The 21,924-nt window shown below is 47.3% G+C and overlaps 1 protein-coding gene across 2 annotated transcripts in view; it reads right to left on the bottom strand.

Annotated features, from left to right (window-relative positions):
* Positions 1-1,556: 1,556 nt before the first annotated feature.
* TUBA8 (tubulin alpha 8) overlaps positions 1,557-21,924 on the bottom strand; it is a 32,867-nt gene continuing 12,499 nt past the window's right edge. The window contains exons 1-5 of one of the 2 annotated variants that reach the window (XM_004438812.3): positions 20,172-20,472; positions 8,713-8,935; positions 6,765-6,913; positions 4,632-5,312; positions 1,557-1,868 (exon numbers count right to left, since the gene is read on the bottom strand). In XM_004438812.3, coding sequence (XP_004438869.3) covers positions 1,575-1,868; positions 4,632-5,312; positions 6,765-6,913; positions 8,713-8,935; positions 20,172-20,318 — 1,494 coding nt within the window. In that variant the 5' untranslated portion in view covers positions 20,319-20,472 and the 3' untranslated portion in view covers positions 1,557-1,574. Of the gene's footprint in view, positions 1,869-4,631; positions 5,313-6,764; positions 6,914-8,712; positions 8,936-20,171; positions 20,473-21,924 lie in introns of those variants that run through there. The other variant, XM_087443005.1, reaches the window with a different exon arrangement.

Here is a 21,924-nt window from a genome sequence, read left to right as displayed (position 1 = left end):
CAAATGAGGAAAAATGGGAGGGGAGACACTGGGGGAAAAGACCTCCAAGGCCCTTGTGTATCAGCATCTCTTCAACTTGCCTGCAGCCCCCGTTACTCGTACTTCTTAGACGTCACTTCTGTGACTTTGCCATTTGTGCTTATTTTAACTTAATTCACATAAATCTAGAGGAAAGGTGATTAGCATCACTTCTTACCTAATCTTCCTTTTCTTGGAACATTTTATTCTATTTTTCTCAGGGCTTCTAAGGATAGAATAGAAACATTTAGGGGAAGTCAGCAATTAACGAGGTATACATTTAATGCATAGGGACGTACTATGGGCCTAACCCTGGCTATCTTACCAGTACTTTAAAAGCAGCCTTTTGATTTTTCCTAAAATCCTACCAGAGCTGCCAACTTCAGGGAAGAGATTCATTAACTGGTCCTCTCCTTTGTAAACGATATAGACTTTTGTTTTTCCTCTATCCGTCATTTTATGAGGCAGCAGTTGGACCCTGGCACAAACGCCAAGGGATAGAAACAATGTAGGGTCGAGAAAAGAATAGAATTGGTGGTCCCTGCTATCTGAGCTCCATCTCTTACTGTCTCCAAGACATACACTCTCTAAACCTCGGTTTCTTCATCCGTAAAATGAGCAGAATATCCATTTTGAGATATTTGGGAGGATCAGAGGTAAGGTATGTATGTACATAAAGTATGGTAGATATCCTGCTTAAAACCTTCCTAATGCTTCTGTTTCACTTAGAAAAAAGTCGAAACTCCTTACCATGGTCTATAAAGCTGAATATGCTCTGGTCCCTCTTGGCTCTTGGGTCTCATCTCCATCTCTCACTGTCCTCCAGGCACGTTGACCTCCTTTCTGTTCTTAGATCCTCCAAGCTTGTTCCCACATGTATGTGGCCGCCTGACAGCACCCTCTGACTCCAGCTCTTCACATCATGGCTCTTTCCTCTCCTTCAGGTCTCCATGAGGCCTTCTCTGACCCCCAGTCTAAAGGAGCACTCCCCCAGCACTTTCTCATCGCTGTTCTCTTACTTCACATCACTCAGCACTATCTGAAATGATCTCATTCATTTATTTGTGTATTTACGAGAGCAGGAAATGTGTCTCTCTTGTTTCTCACTAACTCTCTAGCTCTTAGAACAGTGGCACTCCCCTCCTGGAATCTTCCCAATGCCCAGGTCTTTCCTTTCCTGAGTGTTTTACCATTCCCTAGCCAACAGGCTGTGTTGGGGCAGGGGGAGGAGGGGAGGGGGGACACAGCCTAATCCAGAATTAAAAATGCTGATCAGGCCTCCTCACGTGTGTAACTTGGCTTCACTCTAACCCAGAGACAGTGATCCTCATTTTCTTTAGTGACACAAAGCTGTTCTTACCCAGGAGAGGGTCTGACAGAGCTCAGCATCAATTTTCAGCCAGTACCCATGAGTACTGGTGTCAGACACCCTCCTCCTATGTGAGACAGGAATCAGGCTGAGGTTGGGAGTATGGCCTATTACTCTTGGAATAGGTAAATGTGCTTGGAGTGGAGCAGCATAAATAAAGAGACATGGCCAAGAGGAATGTGTATATTTAAAATTCCTCCCCTTCATTTTCTTCTTCAAATGAATCAGTCCCCACTTCTTCATAATCCTTCTCCAGGGCAGCCAGGTCTTCCCTGGCCTCGGAAAATTCTCCTTCTTCCATTCCCTCTCCAACATACCAATGCACAAAGGCCCGCTTGGCATACATGAGGTCAAACTTGTGGTCCAGGCGGGCCCAGGCCTCCGCAATTGCCGTGGTGTTGCTCAGCATGCAGACAGCCCGCTGGACTTTGGCCAGGTCCCCTCCTGGCACCACGGTGGGTGGCTGGTAGTTGATGCCCACCTGAGGAACAGAGAAAGAAGAAGAGCAACAAAATAAGATGCAAGGCAGTCAAAGGATAACTCAAGATGGGGGCTCTTGGTAACAGGTTGGTAGCAGACAGGGTCGTGTGTGAGAACAGGACTGGATGGGAAAAGCGGGCATCGGGAGGTTGGGAAGGCAGGCAGCTAGAGAGATGAGTGTTGAAGAGAAAGTAAAAATGAGTGGGATTGGGTACAGGCAAATTCAAGAGGAGGGGCTGGGGAATCTGAAGACTGGAGAAGAAAAGGAGGAGAACAGGGCTGGTAATAAGTAGAAATGTTAGTGGGGAGACTCAAGCAGACCAAGGAGGGTAATGAATGAGATTGTTAAGAGGGAGGCGTACAATATATGTTTATCTGTAAAAGGGAAGTCGATTCCTTTTAGAGGCAAATTAATTTCTAAACTTGAAGTTATTATAAAGTTTATTCTTTCCCAAATGGTCATCTGAAATTCCTCTTAGTTACGCTGTCAATAAATTTAGGGAAGTTTCTCTGCCAAGGGTGAAGGGCTATGTAAAAGGTCATGGAGATATTCCGTGAAAAATAAATGAAAAATAAATAAAATAAATAAAAAGATCCAGAGGATCTTGGGGATGGTGTTAGTGTTAACCAGGCCCTATGTCTCTGGGGAGTGGGGCTTCTTGGAAAAAAGCAAGGACTCTAGTCAAAGAAAGTTAGTTAAAACTCTCGTCTGGACGAGCCAATTTCCCAAGTTCTGGTGGCGTGACAGGGTCCTCCGAGCTAACCCTAGCCCAACCTGTTAGTGGGGCTACTATTCTAGAAATCTCCCTTCTCCCCACACACATATCATAAACCAAAGCAAACCCCAGGAACTGTAGGAAACCGGAAAAAGTCTAAGGTCACACACTGTGATAATATTTATGGGACACTGAGAACCATGGTACTGTCTGAAAAATACCTCTCCTACCCAGGTTACCATGCCTTAATTATCAGTCTCTGAAATTCACAGCTTTAAAATGCATGTCCTCTTGAGAGGTGGAGGTGGGAGTTGCAGCAGGCTATACAGCAAGGTGGGTAACCGATTACATGAATTCACAGTGGTCTATCATTCCTCTTAGACAAAGGGGCATCTTAGTGGTGGAAGGGATGCTGAGACGGGGCAAGGGACCAAAAATGAGAAGGGGAAGGGCAATGAATATAAACTTTGCCACATCATATATATTACTAGATCTGGCCCTGACTAGCAAAAACTTTGTGCCTAGAGCCAACTCTCCTCTTTCTTGAACAGTAGTAACTCTTGACCGGAGTCAAGTGGGGACAAACATCCTTGGGGAGGATGCAAGAGGATGAAGTTCCACAACATCCACCCCCATGGCACGTGCTTTCCTGAAAAGCAGCTAAAGATGCTAGCACTACCTTCTCATCTTTCTGGACATAACACCAGAGCTTCAGCTTAAAATGAAGGCGAGAGTGTGAAGCACCAGCTCCTTTTTGTTAACTCTCCCACAAGCCTCGTATGTCATATTTTAACTTTTTTCCTATTCATTTTCCTAATAGCTTGTTTTGTTGTTTGTTTCCATTTGAAAAAGAAAAAATAGGCATAGTCTAGGGGGAAAAGATTATATATGTAGCTAAGAGTAGAGCAGTGAGGAAGAATGCTATGCTCCCTTATTCAGCAGATCAGCTGGGTCAAAGCCTCATATGCAAATAGATCAGCCAAGAGGCTGGCACATGGTGCCTTGTTTTTGTAAGTCCCACCAATGAAAAACTGAGACATGCTCATCTCTGTATCTCCAGAAAATGGTACAACCACCCCTCGTGCTCTGTAAACCTCTGAACTATTAAAGGCATGACTGGGGGGTACTAATCAATGTAAATGGTGGTAGTTATTTTGATATTGAAATCTAATTAAAAACCATAGGAACACAGGACAGAGTGGTCAAGCAGTTCACATGTGCAGAGCCGCTGCCTGCCCGGCCAGTGCCATTGTTAGCCACAATGTTGCTAACAGTCAACATTCACTAGTCCTGGGATCCCAAAGTCTTCCCTGGCTGTTCTATATCTCCCCTCTAACCCTCCGAGTCTGGCATTCTCCTGATCTACAACAGGCTTCCTCAGCTCCTGCTTACTCCTGGTCAATGGAAAATGTCAGGGCTTCATAATATAAGTGATTCACAATCATATAATAACCATAAAATTTCTTATCCTTACTCTAAATTGATTAAGACCTACAGGGTGAATATTTAACTTTTCAAAATAAATTGAGAGAAGAAGACATCTTTTGTTAGAGGAGGAAATTATACCTCTCTGTGTTAACTCCGTTCTCTGATCTATCATCAGATCACGGCCACCTCCACCCATTTGGCCTGTTCATCCCACTTCCCCACACAGGTTCTTTCTAGCCTTGTTCACTCCTCCTTATAAAAGAAAAGCCCTTTTCTACCTGATCTTTGAGATGCTTGCGGATCTGAGGGCAGGAGAAGTGGAAGCCTTTTCCCTAGTGCAGTAGTGCCCATCTGCCTATTGCAATAGTCCTCCTCCCCTTCTTTCAATAATCCTTTCAAATGAAGTCTCTCCTTACCTAAATTAAATGAATGAATGAATGAAATTAACGTTACATTTGATTTAAGCCATTCTTCCCATATCATCTCATAAAACCTGAAGCCCCCGTGGAATTGTATATCAGTCCAAGACCCTGGAATTTACACATCTTTGTCCCCCATCCTTGGTAATCTCTCTCTGCTTCTCTAGTTGTCTGTCTCCTGCCTAAGTCATCAGCTCTCACCTTAAAACCTGTGGGACACCAGTCTACAAACTGGATGGTCCTCTTGGTCTTGATGGCAGCAATAGCGACATTCACATCCTTGGGCACCACGTCCCCCCGGTAGAGCATGCAGCAGGCCATGTACTTGCCATGTCTCGGGTCACACTTCACCATCTGGCTGTTGGGCTCAAAGCAGGAGCTGGTAATCTCAGCCACAGAGAGTTGTTCATGATAGGCTTTTTCGGCAGAGATGATGGGTGCATAGGTGACCAGGGGGAAGTGGATGCGGGGGTAGGGCACCAGGTTGGTCTGGAACTCAGTGAGGTCCACATTGAGGGCCCCATCAAAGCGGAGAGAGGCAGTGATGGAGGACACAATCTGGCTGATGAGGCGGTTGAGGTTGGTATACGTGGGGCGCTCAATGTCTAGGTTCCTGCGGCAGATGTCATAGATGGCTTCGTTATCCACCATGAAAGCACAATCTGAATGTTCCAGTGTGGTGTGGGTAGTCAGTATGGAGTTGTAGGGCTCGACCACGGCAGTGGAGACCTGGGGGGCCGGGTAGATAGCAAACTCTAGCTTGGACTTCTTGCCATAATCCAGGGAAAGGCGTTCCATCAGCAGAGAAGTGAAGCCTGAGCCAGTGCCACCACCAAAACTGTGGAAGATCAGAAAGCCCTGCAAGCCGGAGCAGGCCTCTGTCTAGGAGAGTAGGACGTGAGAGGAAACCATGAAGACGAGTTTCTGAGAATACCCTCAGGGGGACCAAGGCAGGCACTGCCACCCCATCCCTCAACACTTCTATGGGAGTGAAATCAAAATAAGCCTTGAAGGAGCAAGGAAACAGAAAGGGAATTAGATTGATCTTAGGAGGACTAGCTAAAATATGGGGTGTCAAATTGCACATGCACATGCCTCTAGGTACATGAAAGCTCCAGCCCAGTGGCTTGGTTGAACCAGTAATGAGAGTTGCAGAACCACAGTGGTTAATGACTTTGCCCTTTGAAAGCCCCAACTCCTTGCCCACTTCCCCTGTAGTTGTCATTTGATTTTGTGGGAACTGCTGACCTGCACATCTCAGCCCAACCTTGGAAGGTGGCTCAGGGTACCAATTTCAGAAATATAAATGGAGTCAGAGAACCTGAGTTTTAATATCATCTTTGCCATTTTCCAGTTGTAAAAACTGGAACCTCTCCAAACTGTTGTTTCCTCTGTTTAAAGGGAGGACAATAAAAAATACTCATTTCTTAAGGTTATTGTGATAATTAAATGAGATAGCGTAATGTGCTGAGCAAGGACTTGACATGGAGTAAGCACTCAATGTTAGTGCTTATCAGAACTCAGAGAATTCATAGTCATAGAATTTTCCCACTGGATATGATCTATGATCATTCAGTCCAGTGGTTCTGAACTTTTGGGGAGCACAGATGGCTTTGAGACTGATGAGCCCTCCTCTAAACATAAAAGGTGAACATATACAAAAATCTGGCATCCTTAGCTCCCAAGTGAAGAACCCTTGATCAAGTCCAACCTTTTCCACCGTACAGATAAGGAAACGGGGCTCAAATAGATAAAGTGGCCCACCCTACACCTCAGAGCTTTCTGGTCAAGCCAACCTGGGTCAAATCCTAACTCTACCATTTTCCAGCTGTGTGACCTGGGCTGTTATTAAACCATGCTGGCCCTCAATTTCTTCTTCAAGTAGAGAGAAGAGAGATCCTTCGTATCATCATGAAGGGGATTAAACAAACACATGTATTTAATGACTTTGTAATGGCATTTGTAAGTGCTGAAATATATCAACAATCTCTTCCTCTTCTCTTCCAAGTTAAATGCTTTGTTAACCTATGCTTCCAACAAACAAAGAGCTCAGCCTTCCTTATACCTAGAATCTCGCCCAGATACTACCACAGAGTATCAATAAGTATTAACAGGTCATCAGCCTATAGGGTAGTCCATAATGTCCAGGCAGAAGAAGGGGCACCATCCCCGTGAATGCTTCTTTCAGAACATAAGCAGAAATTCTCAAATCTTAGGAACTTTATGCTGTAGCCAAGGATCACGTGCCTCTACCAAGCCTGTTCAGAGGGGTTTGAGTCCAAGCCTGTCCACTTGAGCCTGACTCACCAACCCCCTGTCCTTGTTAACTCTTACCAGCTTTCGTATGCGGTCCAGCACCAGGTCGATGCTCTCCTTGCCTACCGTGTAGTGGCCACGGGCATAGTTGTTAGCTGCATCCTCCTTTCCTGTGATCAGCTGCTCTGGATGGAAGAGCTGGCGGTAGGTTCCTGCCCGAACCTCATCTACCAAGAGAAGGGGACCATTAGGTCTTACTTCCTGGTTTCCAGAGGAGATGCCTCTCTCCCCGTTAGAATACCACATGACACGCTTCTGGGTCTCCATTTCTCCTACCTGTAAAACTCCACTGAGGTGAAACCAGACAACCCTATAATAAATCTACAAAAGGTTAGGAGAATTCTGGGGTAACACAGGCACTAAGAGAGCCTGAAGTCTGTGACTGAAGCAGGCAGTGAGAAGTCAGCTACTCTGCTGGCTGGAACCTTAAAAAGTCTTAGGTTTACAGAGCTCACCACACACCAAAGTTGAATGCTTCTCCTTTCTACCTTGACCCCTTTAGGCTTCTCTTTTTTTTTCTTCTGTCATGCTGCGAGGTTACCCAAAAATTTAACCCCACTTCATTTGCATTAAAATGTTCTAGGGACACAGAGAAAGATTCAGGGTGATCTGCCCAGTTCCTAGGCTCTCCCAGGAATTGTCCCACCCTTAACCTCCACCTCAAGGTGGCAATAATGTATGTCAGGCAGTAGAGATATTTTACAATGACTTGGAAGCAAAGCTATGCTCCAGGTTCTAGAAGAGCAGGAGCCCTAGAGAGGCTGACAAGGGTGTTCTGCTCACCTCCCAGGGTCCACACAAAGTGGGCATGCATGTGCCTGACCAAGATGCATCAGGCCCCAACTACATCCATTCTTCTCTTCATGGTCACTCTCCCCACCACCCCCAGGGAAATCACCCATTTGTGCCATGGCCTGGGAAGGTAATCTGTACTTTTTTTTCTTGCTGAGGAAGATTCGCCCTGAGCTAACATCTGTGCCAATCTTCCTCTTTTTTCCTTGAGGAAGATTGTCCCTGAGCTAACGTGGTGTGCCAGTCTTCCTCTATTTTTTACGTGGGTTGCCACCACAGCATGGCTGACAAGTGGTGTAGGTCCATGCCTGGGATCCAAACCCGCGAACCCGGGCCACTGAAGCAGAGTGTGCCGAACCCAACCACTACACCATGGGGCCGGCCGCAGTAATCTGCACTTCTTGTATTTGTACAGAGTATCCAAGGGGTGGGTACCTGTAGTCTGTTGGAAATTATTATACAGGCATGACAGGCATTTGCCCAAATGCTCTGTGGAGCCTGTCCACCCCTTGCTTGGTGAGCCAGCCTTGAAGCTGAGGATATCCTGATGTAAGCTAAGGACTGACCGAGGGGCCACACCCAGAGGAAGTGGCCCTGGGAGGAGGGGACTCAGGGGGGAGAGGGGGAAGAGGGGAAGCAGCAAGAATCCTGTCCCAACACAAGTCAGAATTCCTGTTTTCCAAGATCCTAATGAGGCATATTCTAGAACTACAGCAACCTCTGGCTATAAGAGAATGTGCCTACTGTTACTCCATTTCATGTGCAAGATACAGACCTGTGAGAACAGACTGCAATTATTATAGAATCAGAAACCTATACTTTGGGAAATTGACCATGTGGAGGCTTCTTATAATTTCTAAAATTATTTATATTTTTTGCCCTTAGTATTTAGTAAAGAATCTTGACAATCTCGGTCTGTCTCAGCAGGTTTAAGGAGTTTAAGCAGAGTGCGCTTTGTTCTGCATAGCTTAGAGCTATAGTGGGAGCAGAGATCCCTGATCCCTACTGGAAGAGTCCCCAGACCGTGAAGAATTCAAGGAGCTAACAGGGGTGGGGTGCGGGAACTCTAGTTGAGTCCTTCCAATTAGAGATTCTGCTTCCGTAGCAATCATGAGCCCAAGCCTCTGCAGCTTCACGGGTGCTTTCCGTGGAGAGGATCCTAGCCCATACTCACCCACCACAGTAGGCTCCAGATCTACCATGACAGCCCGGGGCACGTGCTTCCCGTTGCCAGTCTCACTGAAAAAGGTGGTGAACGAGTCGTCGTCGTCGATCTTGCTGGTCTGCACACCAAAGGTGCCATCTGCCTGGATGCCATGTTCCAGGCAGAAGAGCTCCCAGCAAGCATTGCCAATCTGAACTCCCGCTTGACCCACGTGGACAGATATGCATTCCCGCTGTGGGGAGTGTGTAGAGTCGAGGTTAGAGAGTCCTGGGCCCCTGGCCATGCCTTTGGCCCTTGTCCGCGCATGTGAGCACTTGTCCCTCCCTCACTTTCCACTAGCAGGACATCTACCCCTCCAGCCATGCCATCCCAGAACCAGGTAGGGGCTGAGGTTTCCGGTGTCTGGGCACCACTGTATCTGGTGCCAACTCCACAAAGAACCATGGTTTTGTGGTTTGCTCTAAAGGGTGCTTTCCAGGGTTAATCCTTTGCACTAGGAAAAGGAAAATGAGGGCTGCTGGACAGAGGAAGCAGGAGCTCATTCCAAACCATGAAACCCTGTGCTGATGAAGGAGATCAAAGGAAGAACCAGTGATAACAGCAGACAGCACCCCTAAAGTCACTCCCAGACACAGGGGCAGCAGTCCTATTCATGCCCAGACTCTGACTTTCCTAGACAACAGTCTCTCACACACACACACACACACACACACACACACACACACACACACACAAAGTCTCAAAATACCCTAGAGCTGATAAACACTCCTGGAAAGAACTGGCTCTGGAAGTATGTATCATGGGTGTCATTAGTGTTCTGGTTACAAAGGAACAAGATGGATTGGTACAGCAGCAAGGGAGGGTTGGGAGCATATAAATTAGGCTCTTCCTAAACGCCAAGAGGTTGGAAAATTTCTTTGTAGCCGCCATACCTGCTCCCTTGCCTATGTCAGGCCAAGCGTTAAATAAAGCTGACCTCTAGAGTGTCCTTATCTCTGTGTTACTCTGGTGTGATGCTACAATTACCTGATGGTCCTACTACTAATAGCTTAGGATGGGGAGGGGTGTGTGTGTGTGTATGTGTGTGTGTGAATGTGTGAGTGTGTGTGTGAATGTGTGAGAGTGTGTGTGAATAGAAACTGACCATGGCATTTTGCTGGGAGGATGGCCTCATCATCCCCACCACATCCTACCTGTGGGGAAGCAGTAGCCAGCACAAGGTGGCTCTGTGCCCATGACACGCGCCAGAGCCCAGCGGGGAAGCATGTGCCTGGTCTGTGAGTTTCTATTCTTATCCATGACCCAATCTGGCATTTTCCAGTTCTGAGTAATCCAAGCCAGGAGCAGAGCCTCCAGAGAGCGTGGCTGGGCACAGAAATACATCGAGTCCACGTCAGAGTATGGTACTCCTGGAAACGTGGAGGTTCTTTGAGAATGGGAGCAGGGCAGCGGCCCTGAGTAACATCTCAAAGGGTTAGACGAGTCAGGACCCATTGCTCCAGAATTCAGTTTTACAGCTGAGCACCTACTCTATCCCTGTCTCTTGCCCTTGCCTTTGGGGAGGATGGAATACAGGTGTTCACAGCAGCCAGTATATAACCGAGCCCTAGGCAGGAATACAACCCGGCTGTATTTCCATGACCCTGCTGCCCAGAGAAAGACTTCACTCACAAAGTTGCCCACACTGCAGGGTTTGAGTCTTGCCTCCTCAATTTATTTGCTATGCTGTGTGACCTTGGCTGAGTTACTTAACCTCCCCTCATCTGAAAATAATATGTTAGCCACAATTATTGCTTTGTTGTCTTTACCATTATTTTCATTATGATGCTACCTTGTAGCTTTATTCTCCACCTGGAAGAGGCACATGTGGGAAGTTAGAGACCTCGGGTCCCAGTTCCACTCACCTTGATTGTGAGGCCTATTTTCTGCCTTCACCTTAGGACTCAATTCATGCCCAAGAAAAGCAGTCTCCTACACCCAGGAACCACCCACAACCAGCATGTTATCAACCAGACCACAGCTTCACATCCAGCTTGCAGCCGTGGCTTCCTGAGGAGGTGTCCAAAGCTGAGGGGACATTGGAGAGGCCTAAAAGGAGCCTGATCCTACATATTGTCCTTCTAGGTGAGGACATCCTCTGTGGCCCTGACCCTCCCTCTGAGCCTTGGCCGCCCACCCCCACCACCCCTCAACCATCCTCCAGGCCTGTCTGTGCTGTTGCTTCGTCTCCAATCAGCCCTCCCTCTCGAACACTCTGGCCTTTTCAGTGCAGCTGCAGGGAAATTTCAGGAAGATCAAAGGTCACAGGAGGAAGAGTGAAGGGTCTTGGGGATCTGAAAACCACCAACATGGTGACATCAATGTTTTTAGTCCCTTTTGATACTCCCTTTAATCTCACACTAATAAATATGCCAGTCTTCACAGGCAAAATCAATGTCTCTTCCTCTCTCCCTCCCTCTCTCCCTCCCTCTCTCTCTTTCTGTATCTCACACACACACACACACACACACACACACACACACACCCCTTAGGAAGAGCTATTTTCCCTGTTAAACTAATTCACAAGAGTAACTGGAGGTATAAAATAGACTCAGAAATAACTGATAGGTGCTTCCAAAAGCCAAAAGTGGCTACACCAATCAAGAGAAGAGAAAGGGCTTAACACCATTCCCTGCTAACAGGATCCAGGCCTCCTTGGAGAAATGGAAGTTTCTAGGTCTGGGGCAAGGAATGTACAAGATGAGCCTGGAACATCTTCTAGTGCCTGAAAGCACAGAAGATAACACAGACTGGGATGATGTCAAAAGATCTCAGAAACCAACTTGAAGAGGCTCCCACTGCCAAAGATGAAACAATCTGAACATCAAAAAGAATAATAATGGTACTTGATTGAAATAGGATGTATATATAAAAATCCACAAGTCCTTAGTGTTGTTAAAAGAGAAAACCCCCAGAAAAAAAAAAAAAAAACACGTATTTGTCCCTATCCAAATAGCCTTGTTGATGAGAGAAAGCTCTTTTTTTTAACAGAAGAGTGTCAGCTAATCAATGTAGAAGGAAGGATATATTAAAACATACTGCCATATTACAGTTTCTAATTACATAATTGATTTGGACAAGGATGCCACCACCAGTAAGTGAAAAGTTAATGGGGAACTGGATAGTCACATAGCACCAAAGAATCACTGTTGCTTACAGGTCACGAGGAGAAAAAGCAACTACAATGGGCACCAGCCTAACACTCAGATGAATCTTAACACCACTAATACTGAGAAAAGCAGACATGAAGGACCACCTGATGTGATGCAATATGACACACACAACACCACCCATGAGGAATTCTTGTCAAAAATACTCAGCCTTAATCTAGTCAACCCATTAGACTTAGCTTCTACTTTATAGAAAACACAGGAAGCAGAGGTATATGTTAAGTGACATCATGAGAAAACAATAAAATAAATGCAGAAAGTGGGACCTTCTACAGGGCAATTGGTCCAATCTTTTTAATTCATGAAAAAGAAAGGTGATAGGGGGACTGTTCCGTATCAAAAGAAACAACATCCACATGCAGTACGCAGACTTTGAATTCTGGTTTGAACAAATCAAAATATTTGGGGGACAAATAGAGAAAGTGATTAATTTTGTTAAGGATGATAATGAAAGTGTAGTTCAGTATGAAAATGTCCTCACCTTTTAGAGTTGCTTCTGAAGCATTTGTGATAAAATGTCATGATGTCCCTATTTTACTTTAAAATACTTCAACAGGGCCTGCCCTGTGGCTTAGTGGTTAAGCGCGAGCGCTCCGCTACTGGCAGGCCAGGTTCATATCCCGGGCGCGCACCGACACACCCACTTCTCCGGCCATGCTGAGGCCGCGTCCCACATACAGCAACTAGAAGGATGCGCAACCATGACATGCAACTATCTACTGGGGCTTTGGGAGGAAAAAAAAGGAGGAGGATTGGCAATAGATGTTAGCTCAGAGCCGGTCAGCAAAAAAAAAAAAAAAGAGAGGAGGATTAGCATGGATGTTAGCTCAGGGCTGATCTTCCTCACAAAATAAATAAATAAATAAAAATAAAATACTTCAACAAACACAGCAGTTAAGTAAATATGGCAGGAAAATAATTATTATTATCAAATCTAAATGATAGATATACGGGTGGCATTACACTACTATACTTTTCTGAAGGTTTGAAATTTTTCATACTGAAAGGAAAAAAATTAAAGATAGGAAATAGAGGAAGAACAGCAATAAGGATGCCATCCACCATAATTACCTCATCCTGAAGGGCCCACGCTCTTCCTGTCCCATTTCACTCTGTCATTTATTCAACCAGCATTTACTAAGAGCCTAATTTATCAAGGCAAACAAGAATTTGAAAGTTACATGAAGAAGTCACAAGTGAAATTAAAAGTTACATAAGCCCTAATTTTCGACAAAGGTGCTAAGAACATGCAATGGAAAAAGGAAAGTCTATTCAATAAATGGTGTTGGGAAAACTGGACGGCCACATGCAAAAGAATGAGAGTGGACCATGTGCTATCGCCATTCACAAAAATTAACTCAAAATGGATCAAAGACCTGAAGGTGAGACCTGAAACTATAAAACTCATAGAAGAAAATATAGGCAACACACTATTTGACATTGGTTTTAAAGGAATCTTTTTGGATGACATGCCTACCCAGACTAGGGAAACTAAAGAAAAAATAAACAAGTGGGACTTTATCAGATTAAAGAGCTTTTATAAGACAAATGAAACCAGAATCAAGATGAACAAACAACCAACCAGCTGGGAGAGAATATTTGCAAAACATACATCTGACAAGGGGTTGATCTCCATAATATATAAAGAACTCACACAATTGAACAACAAAAAAACAAACAACCCGATCAAAAAATGGGCAGAGGAAATGAACAGACACTTCTCCAAGGAAGATATACAGATGGCCAATAGGCACATGAAAAGATGCTCAACATCACTAATCATCAGGGAAATGCAAATCAAAACAACACTAAGATACCACCTCACGCCTGTTAGAATGGCTATAATCACCAAGACAAAAAACAACAAATGTTGGAGAGGATGTGGAGAAACAGGAACCCTCATACACAGCTGGTGGGAATGCAAATTGGTGCAGCCTCTATGGAAAACGGTATGGAGATTCCTCAAAGAATTAAAAATAGAGATGCCCTATGATCCAGCCATCCCACTACTGGGAATCTATCCAACGCACCTGAAATCAACAATCCAAAGAGGCTTATGCACCCCTATGTTCATTGCAGCGTTATTCACCATAGCCAAAAAGTGGAAGCAACCTAAGTGTCCCTCGACTGACGATTGGATTAAGAAAATGTGGTATATATATACAATGGAATACTACTCAGCCATAAAAAAAGACAAAATCGTCCCATTTGCAACAACATGGATGGGCCTGGAGCGTATTATGTTAAGTGAAATAAGCCAGAAAGAGAAAGACAAACACTGTATGATCTCACTCATATGTGGAATATAAACCAACACATGGACAGAGAAAACTGGACTGTGGTTACCAGGGCAGTGGGAGTGGGGGGTGGGCACAAGGGGTGAAGGGAGTCATATATGTGGTGATGGACAAACAAAAATGTACAACCCAAAATTTCACAATGTTAGAAACCATTAAAATATCAATTAAAAAAAAAAAAAGTTACATAAGCCCTCATAGGCACTAAGATCTATGCACATGGCCAGCATTCCAATGCAACACACCTTTTGCACCTGCTCCCAGTAGGGGAACGAAGAGCAGTGCAAAGCTCCTCACTCAAAGCAAGAAGCACTGAGCCAGCCTTCTCCAGCCGCTCTGCCTGACCACCGTTCCCGTCCTCCTGCCTGGAAGTTCTACACAGATCAACACAGAGCAGACCCAGTGCTGAGGGGCTTGGGAGGCCAGCCCTCCTGCCTGAGAGAGGCCGTCCATCTGTCATAAGCAGGGTTGTTATGTTAGCTCAGAGGGCTTAGGACACTAGAACTGGACTGGCCTCGTGGATCACCAAATAGGATTCCCTCCCCATTATTGTAAAGATGAAAAGGCTGAGGCTCACAGTGGTAAAGGGACAGATTCAGTATTTCACAGCTCTGTAGCACAGAGCCTGGACTGGAATCCAGGTCTTCTGACCTCGGCCTGAGTTCTATCCTTTACACCACACAACCTCCTGCCTCACTTGCACTCTGAACTTCCAGGGCCCTGGGGTGCCGGCACAACATCAGGCAGCCCGATGACGTAGAGCAAGGCCAAACTTGTGCAGAAAAGCTCCAGTGCAGAGAGAAACTGAGTGTGGCTCATGGTGGTAGCCTCTTTGAAAATGGGTCATCCTTCTCTGATAGAACCAGGAATCTGTTTCTCGGGGCTGGTGTGTATGTGTTGTGGGGGAGGCGGGCTGCAGAGAGCAAGTTGACCCAGCACAGGGTATTTAAGTCATACATTTGCTCCAAACTCATATTTCAGATTCCCTTCTCTAGCCAGTCAGAGCTCATACTTTCTCACACTATTTCTCTCTCTCAGTTCTATTTTGAATCAGGGCTTGTAGAGCTCAGACCAGTGAGCTGGGTCTGTGAGGCGAGGGGCCCCGTGTGCTGCTGGAGCCTCTCTGCCCACCAGTCCAGGGGGTGAAGATGAGGGAGATAGAGAGACTAACAGAGAAGTATGACACCTGCTTACACAGACCTAGTGCTGGGAGAACTACAAAAGGTACCTCCTCTGTTCATTCCTACAACAAACATTGACTGTGTTATTATGTGCAAGAAAGCACTGAAAGGTACTGCGCTGACTCCTCTTCATCCTTCAGGTCTCTCATTAAATGTCACTTTGTACAGGAAGTCTGGATCCAGCCCAACCAGCATAGGCCCTACTGTGCGCTCCCACAATCCCCTTCTTCCCTATCGTTGCATTTGTCACACCACACTACGGTCACTTGTTCTATTTGCTGACTTTCCTAGAAGAGAAAGTAAGTCCTGTGAGGGCAAGGAACGCTTGTTTCCTCACCGAGCCCCCGGTGTCGAGCACAGAGCTTGACCGCAGCCGGTGCCCCGTCAATACGGGGATGATGGGAATGAAAACCCTGCCCTGAGGGCTCCAGTCTAGTTAATGAGGAGACTGGCCGGTGCCTAAGAGGCAACAGGAGTTCAAAGGAGAAAAAAACAACTTCTGGCTTGGTTTCCTGGAGGAAGAATATTTGCGGAGACCTTGAGGAATGCAGACGTGCCGACACGATCTTTTCTGTTGGATTCAGGAGTGGTGTGAACAAGAGGCAGGAAAATCCAGGGCAGGCCCCACAAACTGCTGAGTGTGTCTGAAGCGTGGGCTCACGCAGGGCGGAGCAGACGAGACACCTGTGCCACCTACACCCGTCCTCCACGGGGAGGGGAGCCTGTGTTTTGCAGAACATCAAAAAAAGAAATTCTAGAACTTGACAGCCGTTATAATTCCACTGCAAGAAATCTTTCCTTATGTCAATCTTATATTATTTCTATTTTAATATTAGTCATTTCCTGCTGCTTTGCTCTCAGAGGACTAAGATCCCCTAATCACAATCCTCTGTAAAAGGAGGCTTCGTAGCTTTAAAAATCATTTTGAAGTATCACAAAACAGTAAAACTGGCATATTATCTAGGAAAGGAACTTTCTTCAAGGGCCAACAGTGTATGCCACATGAAACCCTGAGACCAGTGCCCGATCACCTGTGTGGTCTGATGCTACACTGTCACTTTCTTATTGCACCAAATTATTTCTAGTTGTCAGGCTCGGATAATAAATCACATACATTTTAGGATCTAGGTCAGAGATGGTAAGTAAAAAGTAGCTCCACAGTGTTACAGAGGGATAATTAAAGTGAGAGCAAATGTGATTCACGAAAGATTGTTTGAATTATCTCTGCTCAAAACCCTTCAATTAGAGCATATTTGGAATCACTCCCAACAAAGAATAGATAGAAGCCAGAGACAGCAGGAACAAAGAGTCGACCTAGATTCACACACGCGCATGCAGGCGGCTCAGGAGGGGCTCAGGTTATGGGCAAAGCAGTCAGGGCAGCAATCAAGGTGCCGTGAGGCCACCTCAGGAATGGCGAGGGGTTGGTAAGGAGAGTCCCAGCGTAAGAGACCCTCTGATGTCAAAAGGCTTTGAGCCTTAGCTGACATTAGAGGCAAGTGTGAGAGATAGTTAAGGAGTTTTAATCCTATGCACAGTGCCCACTCCGTTTTCCTGTTCTCTTCCTCAGCTCATCACCTGGGAGAAATTCTAATAGGAAGACACCGACAGGCGAAATGTCAACCACAAAGGCCACAGATAGTATTGTTGGTCCCTTGGTGGCCAAAGGAAAAAGGAGCAGTTAGTCCGCTTCTGCTCCCCAAGAGCACCACCTCCTCCCACCCACCCCTATCACCAACCCTGTATTCACCAGCTATTTCCTCCTCAAAAATTATTTTTAACTTTTCATCTTCCTTTCAAGGTCACTCAGGATCCCCCTCAGAAAGGACACGCAGCAACAGCACTAACCCTTAGCTCTGCTGGGCCTGACCCGAGTCTGGAAGCTCCTATGAAAACTCACCAGCTGCCCCTCATGTACCCAGCACCTCTGCCCCAGCCCCAGCCTGGGGGAGCTCTGCTCATCAGGACTCCTCCACTGCTCAGAGGCATGTACTCAATGACCTCTGGGGGAACCTGCACTTAGTGATGGGAGGGAGGAGGGAGCAGTGACCTGCAGCCCCTTGGGTACCCCAAGCAGTGCTCTGAGGTCAGCATGTAAGTATGGACCCTGCAGAGCTCAGCCATGCCTGCCAACACAAGGGCAGTTTGCAGAGGACCACAGACATAGAAACTTGCATCCATCTCGCCTCCAGAACACTCTCCCCTCCTCTCTAGCTGCCCATTTTTGTGGGAAGACAGACTTTTTGTTGCCGTTTGATGCCTATTCCCACCTGAACTCAACTGGTGCTCTGCAATCCAGAAGAAATGCAGTTGAGGAGGCTGTGTGAGATGCTCTCACCTCCTCATAAACCACAGACACTTTCTCTAGCCTGGTATCATTGATATGAGCTTGGCTTGGGGCACCTGGCCAGGATTCTCCACACCACCTCCCAAAAAAGGTGTCACAGTTTCAGTTCCCAGGAGAACTGCTTACTAGAGGGACAGGGGGAGCAGACGGGAATGCTCAGTTATAGGATTAGGTATACATTTCTTACCTAGAACCTACAGAAATGCTGAATCGAATTCTCCCTAACGCAGAGGCAGCGTCTCCCCAACTCCACAAGGAAAAGAGAATGTGGGGGATGGCTGCTTGACACTTAACCTGCTGGAGGAAGTAAAGCCCTTTCTGCAAGGGTGGGATTCTTTGGGTCTAGGTTTATAGACGTGTCATTCCAGCCTTTAGGAATGTGTCAAGGGATTTTTAAGAAGAGCTGCTGTGAGTGGTAAATGTTCAATAAAAAATGTTTTCCCATCAAGACAATGCTGCCCATGGAAGTACATGTTCTAAATAGAACCTGCTATACAAAATTCAGTATTTCAAAATAAATAAAAGATACTCTCTTTTCAAAATATTCAACTATAGGTTTTCAATTAAACATCCAAATTCTTTAGCACATTTAAAATAAGGTTTTACTGTCTAAGTTTTTGATTTACCAGGTATTTTCAGAAACTTGCCTGTTGAATACACATTGAAGTTCACTTAGAGGGCAAACTATGACCCTTGGCTCCCCTATAAGCCTCCTTTAGGCTCCACTCTGACAGGCAACTATGGCATTAGGGTGAAAATCAAAACATGCAAGAGAAAGCACTTTGAAAATTACAAAGCACTAGCTACGTGCTAGATGTTATAAATATTAAATATCAAGTCTTGAGTATGCTGCCTAGGATTTGCTTCAAAATAATGGGGAGAGAGGGAAAGGAGAATAAACGAAGCAAGACTCATCTTAAGTAGGTAATTGTTGAAACTAGATGATGCATATACAGCGGTTCATTATATCATTCTCTCTCCTTTCGTATATGTTTGAAATTCCTTATAATAAAAAGTTTAAAACCGTAAAGCTAGGTAGAGCTTTGGAAATTTGAACTATAACCTCTCTTCATTTTGTAGATGAGAAAAACCAGTCCAGAGAGGTTAAATGACCTTCTTGAAGGCACACAGCTAACTGCAGAGCCAGGAGCCAAAATTCTGAACTCCCAGCTCTGGGCACCTTCTACAGCCCCACACCAGGGACCTCAGGCAGGCGTGGACTTCTCTGGCCACTCTCCCCAGTATTCCCCAGGTACTTCAAGCTCCCAGGTGTGTCTGGAAGCATGCTCCAGAGAGGGAGAGTGCTGGCCAGACCTGGAGCAAGAACCAGCAGAGCTGGGGCCAGAGCCAGAGGGCCCTGGGCACTTTCCAAAATGAGCAGAGGCCAGGGGAGGGGGGAGGTTCTCGCCTGGCCTGCTGGGTCACTGACACCTGCAGCCAGAGTGCCCAGAGAACCTGAGCTTGGCCTGCCGGACATGCTCATTCCGCTCCCCTCCCCCACCCAACCTTTCCCACCCACCTCCGGCCACGGAATCCAGGACTCTGGGCGAGGTCTCCGGCTTTCCAGGGCCCCCCGAGAAGTGGACTGGAGGCGAATTTTACCCACCCCGGGACGCGGAGGGTGACGGGGGGATTCTAGAGGGTGGAACTACGGAGTTTGGCGAGGCCCTCTCTGGCAAGTAAGATCTGCATCTGGGAGAGGAGATAGAGGCAGGGGTGGGGGAAAGGAGTCGCTGCAGAGCCCCCTAAGGCAGGCAGGAAACAAAATGAGAAGTCTGAAGTCCCCTGGCCTTCCGGAGGGAAACTTCTGTGTGCCAGAGTCCTTCTGACTTTGACGGCTGGAAACTGGGGAGTTGCCATGGGTGCCAGGTGCCTGGAAAGCGGGGAGACCTCGAGCTGTTAAGAGCCCCAAACCCAAGCAGACGGCTTGGGACGGGAAAGGAGAACGACCCCAAGCCTGGGGGGATTGTGATGCTCTAAGTCCCTGTCACATTTGTCTGGGTTTGGGGACCTGACTGCACCCACTCCCCCAGCCCCCCCGGGCCCAGCCCACCCATCTGGAATCCCCGGAGTGCCCCCCTTTTCTCCCCACTCTGGTCACTGAGGAGCCTGCCCGTCTGGGGATCCCTCAGAATCTCACCTCTTCTGCACCGGCCTCCCCATGTCCTCCCTCCACTCGCCTGCTTGTGCAGATCTCCCTTAGGTCCTTTCGAGGGGCAACTCGCCCCAGGTGTCTCCTTTCCCTCTACAGTAAAGGGTAACGGCACCAGGTGTCCTCTGTCCCCTCAACCCTGAACTGACACTGCCCCCCAGGAGACTGAGCTCTGCAGATCCAAAGCCATGGATCCGTTAGCCTGCGTAGTCTCGGCTCTCGGCTGGGCGCTCGCCCCGCGCCCCGGGGCCCCGGCCCCCGCCCCAGGCCCGGAAGGCTCACCATCGCGACCGCTCTGCTCGCCCGCTCGCCTCCCCGCTGGGCCTGCCCACCCCAACTGCTCCAGATAGGCCGCCTCCGCTGTTGTGACACGCTGGGCGGGAGGGGGCCGGGGACAGACATGCCAGGCCAGCAGCTGCCTTGCAGCATCACAGTGCCCGCGGAGGGGAGGGACCCGGCGGGTCACAATCGCTCCTCCCCGCCCGCCGGCGGCTCAGCTCTCCGCACCTTGGGCGCCTCGCGGTGGGAATTGCTCGGCGGACTCCTCGCCTCCACCGGGAGGCAGTCCTATCACCAGAGCGCGCCCCTGCCCCCGGGAGATGGGCCATTATCATTCCAGCTGCTTAGGAAAGAAATGTAATCACGTTGTTAGGCAAGACGTTCGCTGCTCCCCAAACTTTCATTCTCTTCCTGCTCCCAAACACTAGCTGAGCCAGGAAGGCCTGGCCCGGGCGGGCGGGAAAGGCACCTGCTGGGTTTAGTCGACCGCGGTCACCCTCCACCCGGGAGAGCGCAGGGGCGGTGCCGGCTCGCGGCGGGAGGAACCGGCTCCAGGCTCAGCTCGAGAGCCACTTGCCCAGCCTCTGCTCTGGGGCCTGTCTCTGCCTCCTTCAAGGCCTACCCGGTCACCGCGAGTTAAAGGAGGCAACGCTCATAAAGCTCCTGGGACACAGCAGGGGCTCTATGTCAGCTGTTCGCGTTTCCACTACTATGTGGATGTCCACCACCGTCCACCATTATTTTCCAATCTCTTTCCTGATCCACTTATCATTACATTACCCCTTGTCCTACTTTTAAGCCCAGAATGTACAGAATGATCTCAGAGTTCTGGCTGCCTCCTTGACACAAATGATGCCGAAGGGCAAGGGATTCCCTTACTCTCCCTCTAGTCTGAGAGGGGGAGGGGAGCTGGGTCTGGCCTGGGTAAGAGCTCCTCTCTTCACACTTGCAATTTTGGCCACTTTATTAAACTTTTCTCCACTTCCCTGTCCCCTCCGCCCAGCTCCGTGGTGGGTTGGATGATTATGGTCTTTTGGTCTCACTGTAAAATTCCACACCAGGGCCAACCCACAACAGGTAACCCAGCTTCTGTCTTCTCTCCCACTCTCCTCAGGCCCCTGACCACGGACCACCAAGTCACTCCAGACAAATTCCTGGCTTTTCTGCCAGACGCTACTGCATAGAGCTGCCTTGACCAGACATGGTGACGCTCCAAGTCTCCAAGCCACAGACACAGACTCACCTTCTCTCCCACTCCTAAGAGGTGCCTATCTCTGGCCAGTGGAGAATGAGAACACTTCTTTTCTTTATTTATGTAGCAATTTGTTCTGCTAACCACCCCTTTGTATATTTTTTTATTTATACTATGAGTTTCCAGAGGACAGGGCACATGTCTTAATCATCTTTGCATCTAAGAGAGTACCAAACATAATGCTTTACCCACTGATACATACAGTACTTCATAAATTATGAGTTGAATTCTTGTCTATCTTATAATGTAAGATCCTGAAAATTGAGAATCATGATTAAGCTAACTGCCAAGCAAATGGTACATGCTCAATAAGGGATAATGACTATTATTAACTGTATATTTATCTCTCTTCCAAACTCCTGTAGCACATTCTATTACTTCTTCCATTACATTTATCACTTTCTACTTTGGATTCTAGATATGCGGGAGTGTCCAAGTGTTCCTCCAAAATTGGAACACCTTGAAGGCAGGGGTTGTGTTACTCATCTTAGTGCCCTCCCCATC

This window comes from Ceratotherium simum, chromosome 17, assembly GCF_057802395.1.
Source record: "Ceratotherium simum simum isolate JZ-2026a chromosome 17, ASM5780239v1, whole genome shotgun sequence".
NCBI classification, from domain to species: Eukaryota; Metazoa; Chordata; class Mammalia; order Perissodactyla; family Rhinocerotidae; genus Ceratotherium; species Ceratotherium simum.
Note: the sequence above shows the minus strand (reverse complement) of the source record. Positions and strands in the feature narration are given on the sequence as shown.